We start from the raw sequence: 21,412 nt of genomic DNA, 5'->3' as shown, positions 1-21,412 counted from the left end.
GAATGTGTTGTAGAATTCATCCCCTCCCCCACGTCCGTGCTTAGAAATAAGCATTTCAGTTAAAAACGTTTCTAGACTTTACAGTTTCTAGTCTCTAAGGTTCAAAATATGAACTAAACCTAAACCAAAGAGTGTTGTGTTCCTAGCTTTGCAAACAGCCAGCCTGAAAGAATAGCTTTAGGAGAGATGAACTGCTCCTATTATCTAATGTACACTATGCTTCACTGTCAATGAGCACACTTTAAACATGGATACAAATATATGCAGTACACTGAAAACCTGTAAATACAAAATGTATTGAACTGGAACAAACAGGGAATAATGTATTGATTGCATTATTCATTTTTCTATTTAATTCATTAAAACCTTCATTTAAGAAAATTTTATTTTTGGGCAAAATTTCCAGTTTCTTGCATTGGAATGCCACAGAATTTCACTATAGAATTTAGAGTCCGCACACCACAAAGTATGGAGGGGCACTGGGTATCTATAGTAGTGTCTGCTTGTCAAAGCTGATTCGGAGTCACTACTCATGATACTTAGTTCTTGCAGTAGTACACTGAATCCAAAGGAGTTACACTAGAAGTGAATCTGGTTCAATATATTCCGATAGGTAGATCAATATCCCCTCTTGCGTGCTGCTAGCGAGGATGGGGCTCAACCTACTGTTATCAAAATATGGTGCTTAGGAGGCACTGGAATATAGAAGAAGGGCTACTAGAAAGAAAGAAGAAAAAGATTAGATCATCTTTTAGGAGTTTTGCCTGTCTGCCTCAGCTTCTCTGATTGTGTAAAATTTTCCAAACTTTCCAAGGAAATAACTTTTTCTGGAGTCAGAATCATAGGCTTTCACAGAAATAAGGCAGGTTTCTAAAGCTTCCATGATTGCACTATAACAAGGGTGGCCAAACTGTGCAACTGTAGTGAACACAGTGGTAAGTTACCAATAGCCTTAAGGAAGTCACATGATTTGCATATATTTTAAATCCTCAACACACCCATACCCATAAGGCTGGTTTGTGTTTGTGCAGCAAACAGAAGCTTGTTGTTAGAGGTCAATAAAAATGTACAATTAATTGACTTTGCCCTTGCCCTCCAGAAGAGAGCAACCACAGGACATATTTTAGGACTTCTTATGCTGCATCTGGCCCTTGTGCCACACTTTGAGATGCTCTCCTCTGTTGCCCTACCTCAGCATCAAGGAATGAGCAGATTTCCTCTTCATGAAATATTCTTTGCTATAGCATCAGGCCATACAAGCACGTTCTTAAGGGGAAACAATATCAAAACTCAGTTCAACAAACATTTGATCAAAACCTTAACTCCCTATTTCATCCTTGTTGGGGTGTGTACAGAGGCATCCTTCTCTTCTAAGGTTGCCCCATTTTTATCGTTATTAAGTAATATATGCAACTGAATGATAATGAGAAGTGGTGAACTGGGCAGTAGTAGTGCAAACTTCCTCACATTACCCCATCAATATGCTCCAAGCCTAGATCAGGGAAAAACTTCTAGAGAAGAGAGGGTAGTTCAGACTTAATGCCTATTCAGTCTTTTACCTCCTTTTGAGTGGTCCAAAATGGGTGTGAAGTAGGGACACATGATGTTTTTGTGATACGGACAACCTTGTCCTGTCCACAAGGAATAACTGACACCACTACCTAATTTCACAAAGGCCAAGAAAAAATGTGATAATTTGCAATCACTATTGCCCTGGGATGGATCTAAGCCATTTTTACAAGGCTTTGATAACTAAAAGTAACATGAAATTTTGTAGCTAGTTCTATCACAGCCTTAGGTAAAGAGGACTAGTCATAGTAGACAATCCAAGAGATCTTTGTAATATTAATTGCTCACCACTTTGAAGTTTGGTTCTTCTCTGAAATGTGACTGTAAAAATGGCATTGTGAGGTTCCACATTTATTGTGTCTCAATAAATTCCTTATCACAAGTGTGCTCGATGCAGTCCAAATGTTTCCAAATAAAGATCTGTTCTGTCAGCCCTGCAAACTCAGTCTGGATTCTGGGAAACAAGCAGAGTTCTCTTCTTCTGTATCAGCACCAATAAAAAGAAATAAAATAAAATTCTGCAGGACAAAACTTTGCTTTCAATCAGTAGAGCTTAGTAAACAATTCTATTGATACACAAAGAATAGAATTCCACTCCCTTTCTTTTCGCTGCGTTAGTTCTGCAGGGCTAACAGGAATACATAATTATTTCAGCCACTGAAGTTAATGGATCTAATTCTCAACACATAGCAAGCAGATCTACTTGGTAAGAAAGTGCCATTTTTAAAGTAATTTTTCATAGTAAAACCTCACTTACAGGCTATACCCTATGCTTTGCTGAAAAGCTGATACGTGCTTGGCATAAGTCCAGGTATGGGGACAAACATGTCTTTAGGCATCCCTAGTGACTTCCCAGCCCTGGGACCTGTGGGCACCAGTTCTGGCCAGAGCCTGAAGGCTGCTATCTTAGGCTAGCTACAGACAGACTCCAGGAGGTATAGGGACACCCTGGCAATGCTCCCTGTCTCCTTGGTACTACCTGCACCAAAAGCCACAATGGGAGTGCTGTAGGAGCTGCTAAGGTATCCCTATGCCATGGGAGGATTTTTCTATGCAGAGAAAATCCACCCAGGTTCATTTAAATTTGGGTTACAGCTCCTTTGTGCTATCAAACCTATACAAAACAGCCAAAGGGGCCTACAAATATCTACAAGAATCACAAATATTTGACAAGTATCTTCTAGATCTTATTTGAAAAACATATTTTCATAATGAAATGCTTAAGAAAAATAACTTACAAAAGAAATAAAACAGCTCATAAATAAGACACCAACAGTAACAGATATTATGCATGCATACTTATCTATACACACAGGTAAAATGTCTTACCCAACTGATTTCTCTCACTTATCAGACTTAACTTATAAGAGGTGATGCTCCCATAATGACTTGAACATGTGTACCAAAATAAACAGGCAAAACATTTATTCTGTTATATTTAATAATTTCACTAACCAACACATTTGTTCCACTGAAGAGGAAGCAAGTAACAATTAGGAGCTACAACAAGAACCATGGTGTCAGACAGCTACTGACATTAACAAGGGGTCCTGAAATGTTAGTAGTGAAAAAGCAACACTGTACTTAAGTGTACTGGTGCATGAAACAAAAGATGGTTACATGTGGACTGTGACATTTTCTGCACACTAGAATGCAGTATTTAAAAATATGAATGGTTTTCATGGTTAGACTACATAAAACATAACAACAGTGTTCAATCCAAGTCTTGAATACATTTTTTCACACTATGCTGTCCAATGCTTTTTCTGCTGCATTCCATGCCACCTGAATGTGTTCGTTATTCTCACTTTGCACACCCGCTGAATGCCAAAATTGGTACAAGTTACTCTACTTTATTATTTACATATATTTTCTGACTAACTTTATACCTGACAAATCTTAAACAGTAATGTAAGTTTTGTCTCCAAATCTGGCCAAGAAACTTCCATTGAAGTTGCACCCACTTATGTCAGGGCTATTGTAATTATCTAAGGTAAATTGTGGGGGAGTGAGGTGGGAGGAGACAGGTTGCATGAACAGAATTTTAGCAGGTATTTCCAAAAATATGGTTTAATGACAACATTTTGTAACACAAAATATTTGTTTGAAAACCTGTATGTTTGATTTCTTCCAAGAAGCTGTATATTTCTCTTTAAATTGTAAAGAGGCTTTTTACCCCATTCAGAGTCTTACCAGCATTGTGTGAAATCAATTGCTCTGCACAATCATTTAGGAAGATTTTATTGCCCTGCTGAACTGGTGTCAATGAATTTTGAAAGCACAAAATTTCTCAATAAAAAATCATGTCTTTGCTCAACTGATGACACGCACCCTAGCTTTTCATCTAGCTGATTGCTCCAACAGGAAAATTTTTTAGGAGTTATGTCTAAGGAGATCAATTTTGTCTATAACATCAAATATGCTATGGAACAAAGTTAGTCTGATGCAGTGGCTCTCAACCTTTCCAGACTACTGTACCCCTTTCAGGAGTCTGATTTGTCCTGCATAACCGCAAGTTTCACCTCACTTAAAAACTATTTGCTTACAAAAATCACATAAAAATACAAAGTGTCACAGCACGCTATTACTGAAAAATTGCTTGCTTTCTCATTTTGTCTGTATGAAATTTTACTTTATACTGACTTTGCTAGTGCTTTTTATGTAGTCTGTTGTGAAACTAGGTAAGTATCTAGATGAGTTTCTGTACCCCCTGGAAGACCCCTGTGTACTCCCGGGTTACATGTACCCTTGGTTGAGAACCACTGGTATGGCGGGCTGTGTGTGAGTGTGGAGGCAATCTATATGAAAAAGAATGCAGCAGTTTAAGAGGGAGAAAAGTTATAATGATTAAACAGTACATTTTAATATGGTGTTTAAAAAGAGACTGTACAGAAGAATCAAAATAATCAACCTAAAGGGAGTATAGAAGAATTACCAAACTGCTATACATTTTCATCAGAATCATCAGAACTTTCTTCTCCTTCATCATCACTGCTATTTGAACTGCTAGTATCCTCTTCACTGTCCTCACTGCTTCCTTCATCTGTTTCTTCACCCTCTTCATCACCAAAATTCTGTGTACTTTCTAAGGCATGCAGGTACAAGATATACATTTTAGGTAAGTCTTAAGTTTTGATTAGTAAATAATTGACTATTTCAGGCATGTGATAAATACATAATATTTGATATTATATTCCAAATAAATTCAAAATTATATATCCAAAATAAATAGGTTGTACATGGTGTTTTGGGGTATTTTTCTGAAGAAAATAATTGTATTCTAAATCAGTCATTGCATTTTGCTTTGTACAGAGAGGGATTAATCCAATTGTTTTGCTTGATAGTGCTGTCTAATTTTCAAAGAAATATCTAAACAAACATTTTCCCTTTTCCAGTACAGGAAGAAAATTATGTGTGTGTTTTTCCTGAGAATTTAGTAAACAGTCCATATATTCACAAACATTCCAAATATGTATCTTGTTTGAGATGGTGCAGGTTTTGGAAACTTTCAGCAACAGTCTTATAGTGATAGGATGACTATTTTTGTCAGTTACACCAATTTTTTGTCTATATAGTCAACACCCATTTTCCAAAATATTTTATAAAATACACACAGCTTTTCGACAACATGAAGGTGAACGGGACTTCTCATGTGAGTAAAACGACTCATATGTGTTTCTACAGGATTGATAGCCAGTTTGGAAGAACAAGAGCATGTTAAATCATAAAAATTGATACTGCTGAAATTGATCTCGTCTGCAAGGAAAACGAGAGTCTCCAACCTGTACTACTATGGGAACATGGAACTCGACTGAAATTTCCCATTTCAAAACCAATTTAAAAGTGAAGAAAAAAATGAATACATGCTATTAATATTTTAGGTTCTTAGCCACAGAAGAGTATTTTTAAAATAGGAATACTCTCATAATACAATAAAATACTTAAATTAAAAACTGATTTAAGGCAATTATCCATTTTGAGATAATAAGCTACAGGGCTAATGTTGTGAAGCTGGCCCAGATCTGTGTGCTGCGATCACTTTGCTCTCAGTATGGAAAATGGGAGAGATTCCAGAAGACTGGAAAAAGACAAATATAGTGCCAATCTGTAAAAAGGGAAATAAGGACAACCCAGGAAATTACAGACCAGTCAGCTTAATTTCTGTACCCAGAATGATAATGGAACAAATAATTAAGGAATCAATTTGCAAACATCTAGAAGATAATAAGGTGATGAGTAACAGTCATTTGTCAAGAACAAATTGTGTCAAACCAACCTGATACCTTTCTTTGACAGGGTAACAAGCCTTGTGAATGGAGGGTGGGAAATGGTAGATGCGGTATATCTTGACTTTACTAAAGCTTTTGATATTGTCTCGCATGACCTTCTCATAAACAAACTAGGGAAATGCAACCTAGATGGAGCTACTATAAGATGGGTGCAAAACTGGTTGGAAAACCATTCCCAGAGAGTAGTTATCCGTGATTCACAGTCATGCTGGAAGGGCATAAGGAGTGGGGTCCCAGGTCTGGTTCTGTTTAAAATCTTCATCAGTGATTTAGATAATGGCATAGACAGTACACTTATAAAGTATGCGGATGATACGAAGCTGGGAGGTGTTGCAAGTGCTTTGGAGGATAGGTTTAAAATTCAAAATGATCTGGACAAACTGGAGAAATGGTCTGAAGTAAACAGCATGAAATTCAATAAGGACAAATGCAAAGTACTCTACTTAGGAAGGAACAATCAGTTGCACACATACAAAATGGGAAATGACTGCCTAGGAAGGAGTACTGCAGAAAGGGATTTGGGGGTCATAGTGGACCACAAGCTAAATATGAGTCAACAGTGTAACGCTGTTGCAAAAAAAGCAAACATCATTCTGGGATGTATTAGCTGGAGTGTTGTAAGCAAGACACGAGAAGTAATTCTTCTGCTCTACTCTGCACTGATTAGGCCTCAACTGAAGTATTGTGTCCTGTTCTGGGCCCCACATTTCAGGAAGGATATGGACAAATTGGAGAGAGTCCAGAGAAGAGCAACAAAAATGATTAAAGGTCTAGAAAACATGACCTTTGAGGGAAGATTGAAAAAATTGGGTTTGTTTAGTCTGGAGAAGAGAAGACTGAGAGGGGACATAACAGTTTTCAAGTATGTAAAAGGTTGTTACGAGGTGGAAGGAGAAAAATTGTTTTTCTTAACCTCTGAGGATAGGACAAGAAGCAATGGGCTTAAATTGCAGCAAGGGCTGTTTAGGTTGGACATTAGGAAAAACTTCCTAACTGTCAGGGTGGTTAAGCAGTGGAATAAATTGGCTAGGGAGGTCGTGGAATCTTCATCCTTGTAGATTTTTAAGAGCAGGTTAGACAAACACCTGTCAGGAATGGTCTAGATAATACTTAGGCCTGCCATGTGTGCAGGGGACTGGACTAGATGACCTCTCAAGGTCTCTTCCAGTCCTATGATTCTATAATATTGGCACAAAGTAGCTAAAACTGGTGTAGCTGACCATAACAGGATCACTCCAATGTAGGGGGATCCTGAGAGGAGCAGAGACAGTATAGCAACTCCTATGCCACTCTCCTTCCCTGCAGCCCACACAGCAGTTATAGCAGGCAAAAAGAGTGTTTCTGCCAGCTTGCTAATATTAGTTTGAGTGGCCTGATGGCAACTGTAACTCACACCAGATGCCATTGGTCCCAAGGGGCTAATACAACTGTGACATGCCCCGAGGTGCAATCCAGACAGTGGAAACCCTATACCCCCTTAACTCTCCTGCCTCCTCTAGGCTATCTTCTACACTGCTATACTAGTGAACAGCAAACGCATCCAGGCTCTGTTCACTCAGCCATCAGCATGCAGAGGAGCACCCTGCTAAGTTGCATGAAGGCTCTCACAAGCCATTCATGAACTGTATATAGGGAGATATAAGCAAATTCCCCCAGCCTGGCACCCCAGAAATGTGCATCTTACACTGCTCAAGACCTTCTTGATCAAAGTTTGCCGCTCGTTCAAAAGGTAGTGGACATGTCCCAGCCTCTGTAATCTGAGCAGATCCCCCAAGCACTTTAGACAAATTCACTGGTTTAGATTAAACATCAAAATAAGTTTATTAACTAGACAAAGATAGATTTTAAGTGATTAAGTGGAATTGGCACAGAAAATTAGAATTGGTTGCAAAAGGAAATAGCAAAACCACAATCTAAATTCTAAATTTACCAGGCTAATAATTCTAAAATCAAGATGATTTCTCTCATCCAAAACTTAACAGCAGTGCATACTAACTGGAACACCTTCCAAAGTTTCAATGGAGATCTCTTAGTTTTCCTTGTATAGCGATGGGGGTAAGAGGCAGGCCCAGTGGTGACATCACTGTCCCTGATTTATACTTTTCTCCAGATACTGGAAAATCCATGCTGTGTCATGGGGTTAGGCAGCACTCATGGTGTACATAAGCGGCTGATCATCCTTCATTATGAATTGCACATTTTTGCTTGCACCTTTTGTCTATGTGAAGATTGGCACATAAGGCCTCAGTTTTCCGTTTCTTTGTCCTCTCTGAGTTTCCCAGACTCACCATGTTTCAGGAACAAACATATAGCAAAATGTCATCATTTCATATACATTGATGACACTTACATTTCAACAGGATAATGAGGTTCACCAAATCAAGACTTTTCAAATGATACCTCATAAGGCATACTTTGTACAAAACATAACACAATCATATAACAGTGGTGAATATGTGGGATATGGGGTACAGTATGTCACAACAACAGCTTGAGGTCATCTGGGTTTTAAAGGACACCCCAGTCTTAGGCTGTTGTATTAGCCCCTGGGGAGCACTAGCATCTGGTCTGAGTTAGAGTTGCCTTCAGGCCACTCAAACTAATGTTGGGGGGCTGGCACAGCTGAACTAGCACTGGGGTAGGACGATGACAGGTTAAAGCCATCTATGCAACTCCTTTCCTCCAAGTTCTTCTGTATTCTCCTATGCCTCTGCAAAGGATTTTGTACAAGGGGATTACCATTTTTCAGTCTAGTATGCATTTTCTGAGCAAATGTGATTCCCAGACATGACTCTCTGTTTAAGTCAACTCAAATGTCTACAGTAAGGATATCCTAATATACTGAAAGACAGTATTAGTGCTTGAAATTGAACATTGACAGTTAGGAAATGGTTGCTTAATGTGATTTTATAGCCTAATGCAGGGGTTCTCAACCTTTTTCCTTCTGAGGGGCCCTCCCAACATGCTATAAAAACTCCACAGCCCACCTGTGCCACAACAACTGGCACACATTTTTTCTGCATGTAAAAGCCAGGGCACACGTTAGTGGGTAGTAAGCAGAGCAATTGCCCAGGGGCGGCTCTACCAATTTTGCAGCCCCAAGCAGTTGCCGCCGAATTGCCGCCACCGCAACAGCAGTGGAGCTGCCGACGAACTGCTGCCACGGGACACGGACTGCCGCCCCGTTCTAAATGCTGCCCCAAGCACCTGCTTGGAAAGCTGGTGCCTGGAGCCAGCCCTTTCAGGGCCCCATGTCACAGGGGGACCCACAAAGCTAAGTTGCTTAGGCACTCCACTGCTTAGGCTTTGGCTTCAGCCCTGGATGGTGGGACTTGGGGCCCCAGGTTTCAGCCCCATGAAGGGCGTCAGCTTTCTGCCCTTGGCCCTATTGAGTCTAACACCAGCCATGCTTGGTGGACCCCCTGAAGTCTGCTTGCACCCCCCCACAGGGGGCCCCAGACCCCTGTTTGAGAACCACTGGCCTAATATATTACACTTAAGACACATTAAACACAAAAGTGATAAAAATATTTCTCACCCTATAGTTTTTAAAAATAAAATAGGGTCCATGCAGTTACAGCAGTCCCAAATATTGTTTACTTGTGAAAAGCATGAACGCTTCTCCAACACCTAGTTACTGTTCTCAAACTTACCTATCAGCAACTTTTCTTCAAGAAGTGGAAGAAACTGCTTGGCCTCAGTATTTTCTGGTTCATATATTAGAACTGAAATTTGACAACAGGATACGTTAATAATTCTGTATGGTGACAATAGCAACTGACAGACTGCTGAACAGTTTCAAGGCATATTGTTAAAGTGTATGCTGTCAGATAGTGGCATAATTTTGATTTCAGAGACTTAAAATGCAAACAATGATGTCTCAGTTATTTGTATTTATATTTCCTCATGAAATACTATATTAAGATGGAGTTAACTTTGAGAGTACATATCAGTAAATATGTAACTTACAAAAATGTATTAATGATACAAGAAATAGGCATAACAAACCCAAGAAATTCAGATATAAAGTTAAACATAAAATAAACCCAAACATGTTCAGGAATGAAGATGCTGAGTTAATATTGTTTGGATGCCTTTACTGAGCCCTGTAGTGATGCCACAAGGGAAAAAATATTTATAAAACCTAATCTATTGAAAAATTAGTGAAATCTAATCTGGAACCACAAATACACAGTTACTGTATGGAAACCTACAGGAAACATTTATTCACTGATCCCTGTTAAAACAGCACTTTGCCACACTATATCACATTCATATCACATATCAGTACTATTAGTCCCTTACTTTTCTGGGAACTAAATTCATTCACATTTAAAAATGAATAGGTAAACACACAAAATTATTATTAAGCTGCCTTTTGTAGACAAAACAGTGGAAGTGTGCACACTGGAATGCTCCTTCTGCTGACAAAACTCCCTTGCTTTGCCACCAAATAAAACCACCTTGATGAGAGAGAGCTTTTTGGGGCAAAGTTATATCGACAAAGCGTCAGTGAAGACACCGCAGTTGGTTATGTCACTCCAATTGGCCTCCATGAGGTATCCCACAATGCCCATCCTGACAGCTCTGGTCAGCAGTTCAAACTCCACTCCCTTGCACCTAGATACACAGGCATCCACCCCATAGGCCCAGGAATGTTTGAAATTCCACTTCCTGTTTGCTCAGCGTATACAGCTGACCATGGCGGCGCTACACAGCAAACACTCTCCTGCTTGGACCACACCTGAGCTGTTGTATTTTCTGGCAGTGTGAGGAGAAGAGGTTGTGCAGTCCAAGCTCCACTCCAGCCACAGGAACTTCGATACCTATGGACAGACTTTTTGTGGCTTGTTGGAGAAGTGCTACAACAGGACATGCAGCATTGCCGAGCGAAGATAAAGGAGATGAGGTAGGTGTACCAGAAGGCAAGAGAGGCAAATCATCACTCCGGTGCTGCGCCGCAGTCCTGCTGCTTCTATAAGGAAATGGATGCCATTCTCGGCAATGACACCACCTCCACTGCCAACAGCCCTGTGGATACTTCAGTGGGGCTGGAGGCAGTGGACAGGGGACTCGACCCCGTGGACAAAGTTATGGATGAGGAGGTCAAGATGGAGGACGACGTGGAGCACACGCCAGGGTTGTCCAGTGGCACAGTGAGTCAGGACCTATTTTCCACTCCTGAGGGGTCTAGCAGTCCTGGCAGCCAGTCTCTGGCGCACATGATGCAGTAGAGGATAGTCTTAGTAAGTGATCTTTTTGAGTTAATGCTGCTCGGTTATATGAGGTAGAGCTGTCCTTTGCTCTGAATATTCTAAAAGTGGGTGAAGGGATAGAAATCTACAAGACTAGCTGTGTTTGCATGTGCTCCACATTATCTTGTGCAGCTAAGTAGTGCAGCGAAACAGTGTGTTAATGCACACCGAGATTTCATGAGAATCCTCCTGCAAGAACTCTAGGAAACTTTCCTGGAGGTACTTGGCAAACCTCTGCTGAAAGTTCCTTGGCAGAGCTGCTTTGTTCCTTCCCACATTGTAGGAAACTTTCATGCACCAATCGGCAATTCCTTGAGCAGGGACCAAAGCAGCACATGGATGAGCAGCTTAGGGACCGGGTCTGAACCTGCAAGCATGCAGGAGATGCACCCTTGCATACCCTCAGGAGTGAGAGATTGGCTTCAGTGATCTCCGCTTGTGGAAAACTGGGGCAGAATTTGCAATACTCTTCCGCACTTATTCCCTTAAAAAAACCTAGACCCTTTGCCCCATCTTCAACATCCAGAACCACCCTCCCTCCCTGGACCAAACTCACCATGTTTAGGGTGTTTCCCGAGATGTGTGCTTGCCAAGGGACAGTGAGAAAGTGATTCATATGTGAAAAGAGGTATATTTTACTATAATGATTCAATGTTGTGCATGAACTAACAATCATGCTTCTGTGTATTGTTTCTTGTACTTCTGCAGATGTGGCCTTCAAGGCAACCCCCTACACACTGGCAGAGCACATCTGCCGGAAAATGAAGTGACTACAGTGCATCAAGGAGGACATGTTACAGGAGGTGCTTCAATCTTCAGAGGTCAAAAAAGAGGGGAGTGGAGAGAGACCCTGAAGGAAAAATTTAAAATAGAAAGGCAGCACAGAAAGGAGAGCAAGAAACAAATTGTAAAGGGCCAGGAGCAGATGACAAAATTGAAGGAGGAGCAAACAGAGATGTTGATGTCCCTAATCACGCTCCAGGCAGAACAGATGCATGCTTGCCCTCCCCACCCATAGCCAATACAGAACTGCTTTCCATGACCCCCCAAACTCCTTCCACACAGTCCTTACAACTTCTCAGAATGTCTCAGTACCTCATTCACTCCACCCCTTCAGACAGCTTCCAAAATGATAGCTGGAGTTACACACAGCTAGGAAAGCATATACTGCCCTGCACTCTTATCTCCCTTCCCAGCAATCCTTTTGTGTGTGTTAATTGTTATTTAATAAAAGCAAACTGTCCCGCACATAGTGGTTGCGGCTGATAGAAATACATAGCGGCAATTTGATCATTTGCTGACTACAAATCCTGGTCAGGAATCATCACAACTTTAATGCAAGGAGGCAAGATAATACAGCATGACCACTGTATACAAAGACATTACTGATGCTCATTGTCAAAATGTTGCCTTGAAGTGTCCCTGATTCGAATAGCCCCCTGTTGTGCCCCTCTAATAGCCCTCGTATCTGGCTGCTCAAATTCTGCAGCCAGCTGATCCGCCTCTGTGCTCCACGCTTGGGGGAATCTTTTCACCCTTAGACTCACATATATTATGGAGTGCGCAGCAGGTTGCTATGACCATGAGAATATTTTCCTCATTTAGGTCTAATCTGCCATAAAGGCAGTGCCAGTGCGCTTTTAATCTGCCAAAGGCACATTCTATGGTCACTCTGCACCTGCTCAGCCTATTGTTGAAGGGCTCCTTGTTGCTGTCCAGATGCCCCGTGTAAGAATTTATGAGCTACAGGAGTAAGGAGTACATTGGGTCTCCCAGGATCACTATGGGCATTTCAACATCCCCCACTTGAATCTTCTGGTCGGGAAAGAAAGTCCCTGCTTGCAGCTTTCTGTATAGGCCAGTGTTCCTGAAGATGTCTGCATTATGCATCTTCCTGGACCACCCCGTGTTGATGTCAGTGAAACTCACTGTGCTTAGGGTGATCCACAAGCGCCTGCAGTACCATAGAGAAGTACCCCTTTCTACTGATGTACTCCACTGCAAGTTGGTCCAGGTCAAAATTGGAATATGCATGCTATCTATCACCCCTCCGCAGTTAGGGAATCCCATTGCCGCAAAGCCATCCAATATTTCATGCACATTTCCAAGAGTGTCAGTCCTTCATAGGAGGATGCAATTAATGACCCTGCATACTTGCATTAACGCTGCCCCAACGATGGACTTCCCCACTCCAAACTGATTTGCGACCAATTGGTAGCAGTCCAGAGTCACCAGCTTCCACACAGCGATTGCCACTCGCTTCTCTACTGAGAGGACAGCTCTCATTTTGGTGTGCTGGGGCAAGCTCTGCACACAGTTCTAGGAAGGTGGCTTTCCGCATATAAAAGTTGGCAGCCATTGCTCGTCATCCCAAACCTGCATAAGTATGCGATCCCATCAGTCAATGCTGGTTTCCCGAGCCCAAAAGTGACAGTTCAATGTGTTTAGCTGCTCCGTGAATGTCCACAGTAATCTTGTGTTGTTTTTTTTCCAGGGCGCACACAGATCAGGCAACTCCGATTCCTGTTCAAATTGGGAGCTTATGATATACTGCATGATCATTCCGAGGTGTTCATAACAGTGACTACAACAGTAAAGAGCAGTGTGGGATACATGCTTTCAACCAAAGATGGCGGGCACACAGTAAACGGGCTGTTGAAAAATGCTGCGAAATGCAGTCGGAAGCCCATGGAATGCTGGGATGGAAAGAATTGCATCATGGGATATTGAGCCCACACGCATGATGCACTGCGATCCAATCTGCCTTCCCACAACTTCTAGCTGCAGAAGGTGGCGAGTAGCACAGTAGGGTAGCTACCCATAGTGCACTGCTCTCACTGTCGATGCTAGACCACCAAGTGTGGACATAGAATCATAGAATATCAGGGTTGGAAGGGACCTCAGGAGGTCATCTAGTCCAACCCCCTGCTCAAAGCAGGACCAATTCCCAGTTAAATCATCCCAGCCAGGGCTTTGTCAAGCCTGACCTTAAAAACTTCTAAGGAAGGAGATTTTACCACCTCCCTAGGTAACGCATTCCAGTGTTTCACCACCCTCCTAGTGAAAAAGTTTTTCCTAATATCCAACCTAAACCTCCCCCACTGCAACTTGAGACCATTACTCCTTGTCCTGTCCTCTTCTACCACTGAGGATAGTCTAGAACCATCCTCTCTGGAACCACCTCTCAGGTAGTTGAAAGCAGCTATCAAATCCCCCCTCATTCTTCTCTTCTGCAGACTAAACAATCCCAGTTCCCTCAGCCTCTCCTCATAAGTCATGTGTTCCAGACCCCTAATCATTTTTGTTGCCCTTCGCTGGATTCTCTCCAATTTATCCACATCCTTCTTGTAGTGTGGGGCCCAAAACTGGACACAGTACTCCAGATGAGGCCTCACCAATGTCGAATAGAGGGGGACGATCACGTCCCTCGATCTGCTCGCTATGCCCCTACTTATACATCCCAAAATGCCATTGGCCTTCTTGGCAACAAGGGCACACTGCTGACTCATATCCAGCTTCTCATCCACTGTCACCCCTAGGTCCTTTTCCGCAGAACTGCTGCCTAGCCATTCGGTCCCTAGTCTGTAGCTGTGCATTGGGTTCTTCCGTCCTAAGTGCAGGACACCGCACTTATCCTTATTGAACCTCATCAGATTTCTTTTGGCCCAATCCTCCAATTTGTCTAGGTCCCTCTGTATCCTATCCCTGCCCTCCAGCATATCAACCACTCCTCCCAGTTTAGTATCATCCGCAAATTTGCTGAGAGTGCAATCCACACCATCCTCCAGATCATTTATGAAGATATTGAACAAAACCGGCCCCAGGACCGACCCTTGGGGCACTCCACTTGACACCGGCTGCCAACTAGACATGGAGCCATTGATCACTACCTGTTGAGCCCGACAATCTAGCCAACTTTCTACCCACCTTATAGTGCATTCATCCAGCCCGTACTTCTTTAATTTGCTGACAAGAATACTGTGGGAGACCGTGTCAAAAGCTTTGCTAAAGTCAAGAAACAATACATCCACTGCTTTCCCTTCATCCACAGAACCAGTAATCTCATCATAGAAGGCGATTAGATTAGTCAGGCATGACCTTCCCTTGGTGAGTCCATGCTGACTGTTCCTGATCACTTTCCTCTCATGTAAGTGCTTCAGGATTGATTCTTTGAGGACCTGCTCCATGATTTTTCCGGGGACTGAGGTGAGGCTGACTGGCCTGTAGTTCCCAGGATCCTCCTTCTTCCCCTTTTTTGCTCCGTCAATAGAAGGAGAGTTGTGTGAACATGCACAAGTGATGTAATTATACCAGTTTCTGTCAGCATAACTTGCGTCTACAAAACTCTGTAGTGTAGACAAGGCCTGACTCTTTAACAAAGACATCCTTTCTCCAAAATGTCCATTAGCTATTGAAGTTAAATGGGTGTTAATCCAACCCCTCCCTCAATTACTTGACTATTAAGCAACTGTCAACTGTGGTGTCATAATTTCACTATTTGTTAATTTATTACTGGTCTTGTCTTTGCTAGACTTAGTTTCCTAAAATTTCACCCCATTTGGTCTGCAGTAACTTGCAATACTACCTTCCCCATTTTGGCTGGAGAAGTGTATAGTCTGGCTAGAAGATAAAATAGGGAACTGGAAGTCAAGATTCCTAGGTTCTATAAATGGTTCTGACACTGACTCACTGTGTCCTCAAGCGAGTCATTTAATCTCTCTATGCATCAGTTTACTCCTCTCTAGAACTACACTACCTGTCTACTACATAGGGATGCTATGTGGCAGAATTAATTAATACTTAGAAAAAAATCTTTGCAATGCTCATAATTACTTATTGCTACTATGCTTCCATACGGTATTATGGTCTCTATGCTTCAGACACCTTTCATAAGCCTGCAGCTACAGATCCAGGTGGAAGGGAGAGCGCTAGCTTCGTAGCACGTTCCTTCCTTCATTCCAACTATGTGGAAATCTGTCTCTGGGAATTCCACAAGGTTACAGTTTCGTGGATAGAGAGAGAATGTAGCAGAGTAGGGATGCTTTGAAGTTTCATCAGAATTCTCTCCTGCCTGGAGAAGAATTATTTTTTATGTAGGAAGCTGGCACATCTTACTGAAAACAGAGAAATTTTATGTAAGCCAAATCCAAAATGAAAGCCACCTGAACAACTAAGAAATTTATTTATCAGCAGCAGGCACAGTGGTGCATGCCTGTAATCCCAGCTACTGCGGAGGCTGAGGCTGGTGGATTGCTTGGGCTCAGGGGTTCCAGGCTGTAGTGTGCTATGCTAATCAGGTGTCTGGTGCCACTGAAAGCCTAGCCAGCGGGTGGCCGAAGGAATGGCTAGAACAACATGAATGACATGTTGTGATTGGCTCTCTCTCTTTTAGGGCTGATGGACCAATCGTTCAAGGTGACTAAGGATTTATCAGCAATTAAGAAATAGACATGAGGAGAAATAATAAAATGAAACAGGTGAAATGTAAAGAAGTTTTATATATATATACTTACTCATCTGACAAAGTTTCTTTGAGAGACTGTAGTCTTGATCCATAATTGCTTTCAGGAACTAAAAGAACAATATGGTTTAGTATGAAAGTTAATATAGAAAACTGTTGATGTGCACGCTTTGAGAATTAGTTCCAAGTTTGGTCAGTTTTTATATAAAAATACTTTAGTGAGAACTTTGATCAATTTTCCAACAGCTATAAAGTGCAGAATTTTTCTATTGTTCTAAGTAGATCCACCAGGGGACAGTGAACAACTGCTAGTCCCACCACGACTTGTACAAACTCCATCACAGCTACTACATCTTAGAATTGAGGACTATATTTCTGTGTAATTGTGTTACCCTAAGCACACAGCCAAGTTACTCTGGAAACAACTTGGTACATGTGTTGCTTTACAAATGAGTAATCCAATTGACTCCAGTGGAACTACTCACATGAGTAAAGTCATGCACACTCTTAAGTGTCTTCAGGATTGTGGCCTAAGTTTGATGTGAGAACTGATTATTTTTTTACAACAGGTATCCTAAGTAACACCTGTGCTCACATAAGGTAAAAATTAATAGCACTGAGATATGTATTTGACAAGAGTAAATAACACAAGGCTTCACTGTCAGTATGGCACAGTGTGGACAAAGGTCTTGAATCAAGCCCTGACAACACCTGTTGGGTCCACAGTTTACTTTTGGCATCAGATGGAACAGTCTTGGATCTCAAACATGCTATCATTCATTGCTATCAAGTAGGAGGGGGAAAAACCCCAAACTCAAACATAGATCCATAAAGATCTCAATGACCTAAAAGCAGTAATACTAAACTAACAAATGGAAATCCACAACAGACCCATTTAACTGATGTTTGAGGTGGCATTATTGGAATAGTGAGACAATGGTTAAAAGCAGTATAGGAATCTACTTATATAATTAATGACAGGATGTTAAAAACTAATTATCACATAAGCAAATATGATAAATACAATGGTCACCACTAAAAAAATCCAAAAAATCCCCCCCCCCAAAATCAACATTGGCTAAAAGTTATCTGAGGTATCATCATTTTCTCTCCTTAGACAATAGAGTATCTCAGACAGCACTGTGTGGTAACTGCTGGCTGTTGTTTTAATAATGAATATTATCACTATTCTTTCATTTGAAGTCAAGTAGACAGTTTGGGAGTTGTTAAAGTCAACAGTTCTCTTTAAATTCTTGGAGCTATGTTCATAATAGGCAGAGCCTAGACCTACACTACTTTGAGCTTTGCTCATGTCTCTCCTACAACATACGATCTAGATTTAAGTCTCTGACCCTTCCCACCTTTTGTACACTCAATAGCAACTAATAAAGCTTTGTCGGCGACTGCAAAGATAGTCAGTCCCGCAAAAGAGGAGCTGAGTAAGGTTTTCTTCAGCTTGCCATGCAAAAATCTTATTCCAGAGCGTTTCTTACTGCACTGTCATTTTACCTGTAAGCGTATTAGTATCACAATGACAGCAGAGTCTTAACTTTAAAACACATACTTAACTCTTAATGAAATCAATGGGATATAAGCATATGCTTAAGTACTTTGCTCCATTGGGGCATTTGACAGCAACACTACACATCTCATGCTTCGTTTTAAAAAAAATAAAAGGAAGCACTGGATGTTGAGCAAACACAACCAATTAGCTGAAAAAAAATAATACCATTTACCATTTCACAAACATTTTGATATTCAAGTCTAGGTAACAGGAAGGAAAAAAAAACTCTTTTCCATATACCCTGCGTACTCCAACTGAATATTAAACACACAGTGGGCACTCAGGATCTCTTGCAGTGCTTAGAAGAGAAGCCATCATACAAAGCTGACTGAACTGTTTTCCCTCTTCAAACAACTAAATACAAGCAAACATCTTTCACACAGGAATATTTTTTGAAAAGTTGTTTTTGAGTGTCAGCAAAGATTTTGTTTGCATAGTACATGCATAAAAATACTAGTTTTCAACAGAGTATTTAGCATTACAGTGCCAGTCGCAGAGCCCCAAGTATTCCACAACTGCAGAACTTGCCATAGAATTCACCCCTTGCTGCACAAGTGTGGTTTAGGATTCTATTAAAAAATTAAGTTTCTAGCCCTTATGGGTATGCAAACCTAAAAAATGTAAGCCAAGTGTGAATGGTGGCCATCTGAGTCTACAAGCATGAAAACAATAATTCTGAGAGATGTGAATGGCCCCAGTCATTTCACTCAGGGCTCCAGGGACTCTGATTGTGCAGCTGTGGGCTTTGGCATCTTTCCAAGATACCACAGAATTCAGTATTTTTGTTCAGAGTTTACTATTTTGCTGTAGCCAGATGCCTAGCATCTTGTGTTCTTTTGTCATCTTGTCCTGCTGGGACTTGCCCAAAGCTGCCTCTTACTCTGCATCTTTATCCACAAGGGGGAATTAATTGATTATAGTGTATCACTATTCTACAGAAAAGACAAGACAGGTTCAGGGAGCAAGGGCTAGAGACCAGTTTGTGGCCAGGGAGCAGGGAGAAAACCATAAATTCAGGCTGGGCAGCTAGACTGCCTAAAGAATAGAGGCCTGTTGAACTCAGATGAACCACTGAATCTCACAATAAGCTCCCCACTTTTGATGGCATGCATGATGAAGGGAAAAGAGATTCGGAGCTGAGACACCCAGACAACATTGTAACCACTAAAGCCCACAGAGCTGGGTCATCTGAAGGACAAAACAAAAGATTAAAAAATAGTCATTGCTGAAAATAATCACTGATGAATTGTGCATCAATGAGTATTTTCAATTTTGAAACATGGTCGCAAGCATGTTTGCACATGACAGATACAATAAATCAACACTGATGCAGAATTTGGCAGAATTATGGAGTGTTTGCTACAGAATTGAGTCCCACTGTGCTGCAGAGTACATGGGTCCCTCAGTCTATGTTCACACTGTTCGGAGAGGCAGGGGCAGGGAGTGAAATTTACCTCTCCCAGCAACTCTATTGGTGCATTTCTTTTTCTATCTTCATTTTCACTGCTGCTTTCGTCGTCATCTGTCGTTTCTGACAGCTGCTCATCAATATTATGGTCATCAATACTATTTGTCTGAAATTCAGTGCTGAGTTCATTATTTGCTGGCTTTTCTACATTTCTGGAATTTTTCTCTTTATTGTCTAAATTCAAAATGAATATTATATCAACAATAAAAATAAATAATACTTAGCACTTACAGAGCATTTTATGTGTTCAATTCATCAGCATTAATTAGTTAATGAGATTCACTGACAAGGTGCTTTTGCATACAGTTGAAAAATATTTTTGATGTAAGAAGATAAACAGAAAAGTTAATGACAGGTTTCAGAGTAACAGCCGTGTTAGTCTGTATTCGCAAAAAGAAAAGGAGTACTTGTGGCACCTTAGAGACTAACCAATTTATTTGAGCATGAGCTTTCGTGAGCTACAGCTCACTTCATCGGATGCATACCGTGGAAACTGCAGCAGACTTTATATATACACAGAGAATATGAAACAATACCTCCTCCCGCCCCACTGTCCTGCTGGTAATAGCTTATCTAAAGTGATCATCAGGTTGGGCCATTTCCAGCACAAATCCAGGTTTTCTCACCCTCCACCCCCCCACACAAATTCATGCTTACATTACTGAGCTCAACTGTGCCCTCATATACACTAGGAAAATTACCACTGAAGAAAATAAGAATTGTATGGTACATCCCTCAGGGAAGGATTAGGCCTGCTGAATGTAACATGTCATGACTGGAACTCCATTTTAAAACTTGTTATATTACAGAAACTCAGCTGTAATACCATTCTTTCAGCTAAATATTCTGAAAGAAGAGTAATTGTACTGATGGTACTTATAACAACGTTTGATCTGCTTGGAGCCAAAAGGCAGTATATTTTTGTTTTACAGAATGAGTGTCTTACAGGTCTTTGAAAGCACTAAAGAATAACTACTTTACCTGAAAAAGAATGCAAAATTTGAGAAAGTAATAGTTGCTTTGGGAACCATAACTCTCACCTTCCTAACTTTTGTTGCACTTATATTCTCAATCATAACAGTACATTAAGTATTTATTATTTCATTTAATTTCTTCTTCATTATATTTGTAAAGGTTTTCCCATGAGTACATTTTGAGTATTTAAAATTGCTGCCATGTCATATATGAGTAATACCTAATACCTCAAACTGCAGACTAGCATTTCTTGGACTTGCCTAACAAAACCCAACCAAGAAGAAACCTGCTCTGTCACTTTTAAGTATTATAAAGCATTAGTAAATTTACAATGCCATTCCTCTAGTGAAGAAGTGAAGAGGAGTATACAGCCTGGCTGGCAATTTTGAAGAAGCTGCTGTCTTGGTCTGAAACGCCATGGTGTGTAGGGTGTTTTTATTATTAATTATTATTATTATTAAAGATAAAAGCTCTCTTCCAGCACAAATACAATGCAACAGTCCACAGAGGCTTAAATGCATGAGATGATATCTCTTTTTCCCAAGAGGTATTAGAATATCCAGTTAATCAAATGATCTACTGGCTGAACACATAGGTGCTTTAGAATGAAAAGAAAATAAGAATTGTGATTGAATGCACATTCAAATAAGTACATCTATATGCATGTGCAATGTGAATGAAATTATTATAGAAGGACTTATTCACTAACGAGGGAATTTATTTCTCAGGTCTCATATATAGGACTATATGTTGAAATGAACACACAGATTAGTGCCTAATCTTGAGTTGAAAATCAGTGAGAGGTCAATAAAGGTTGCTGGTCTCGGCTCA

General features: G+C 40.9%; 1 protein-coding gene across 8 annotated transcripts in view; it reads right to left on the bottom strand.

Moving 5' to 3' along the window:
- Positions 1–3,000: 3,000 nt before the first annotated feature.
- Positions 3,001–21,412, bottom strand: part of ERICH2 (glutamate rich 2) — a 46,112-nt gene continuing 27,700 nt past the window's right edge. For all 8 annotated transcript variants that reach the window (XM_078847959.1, XM_078847960.1, XM_078847962.1 and 5 more), the window contains 4 exons: positions 19,593–19,780; positions 16,627–16,684; positions 9,512–9,583; positions 3,001–4,654 (listed from right to left, as the gene is read on the bottom strand). In XM_078847959.1, the coding sequence (XP_078704085.1) occupies positions 4,512–4,654; positions 9,512–9,583; positions 16,627–16,684; positions 19,593–19,780 (461 nt within the window). In that variant the 3' untranslated portion in view covers positions 3,001–4,511. The remainder of the gene's footprint in view (positions 4,655–9,511; positions 9,584–16,626; positions 16,685–19,592; positions 19,781–21,412) is intronic.

The sequence above is a fragment of the Lepidochelys kempii genome, chromosome 11 (assembly GCF_965140285.1).
Source record: "Lepidochelys kempii isolate rLepKem1 chromosome 11, rLepKem1.hap1, whole genome shotgun sequence".
In the NCBI taxonomy this organism is placed as follows: Eukaryota; Metazoa; Chordata; order Testudines; family Cheloniidae; genus Lepidochelys; species Lepidochelys kempii.
The sequence above is the reverse complement of the archived record's forward strand: the minus strand, read 5'-3'. Positions and strand labels throughout refer to the sequence as shown.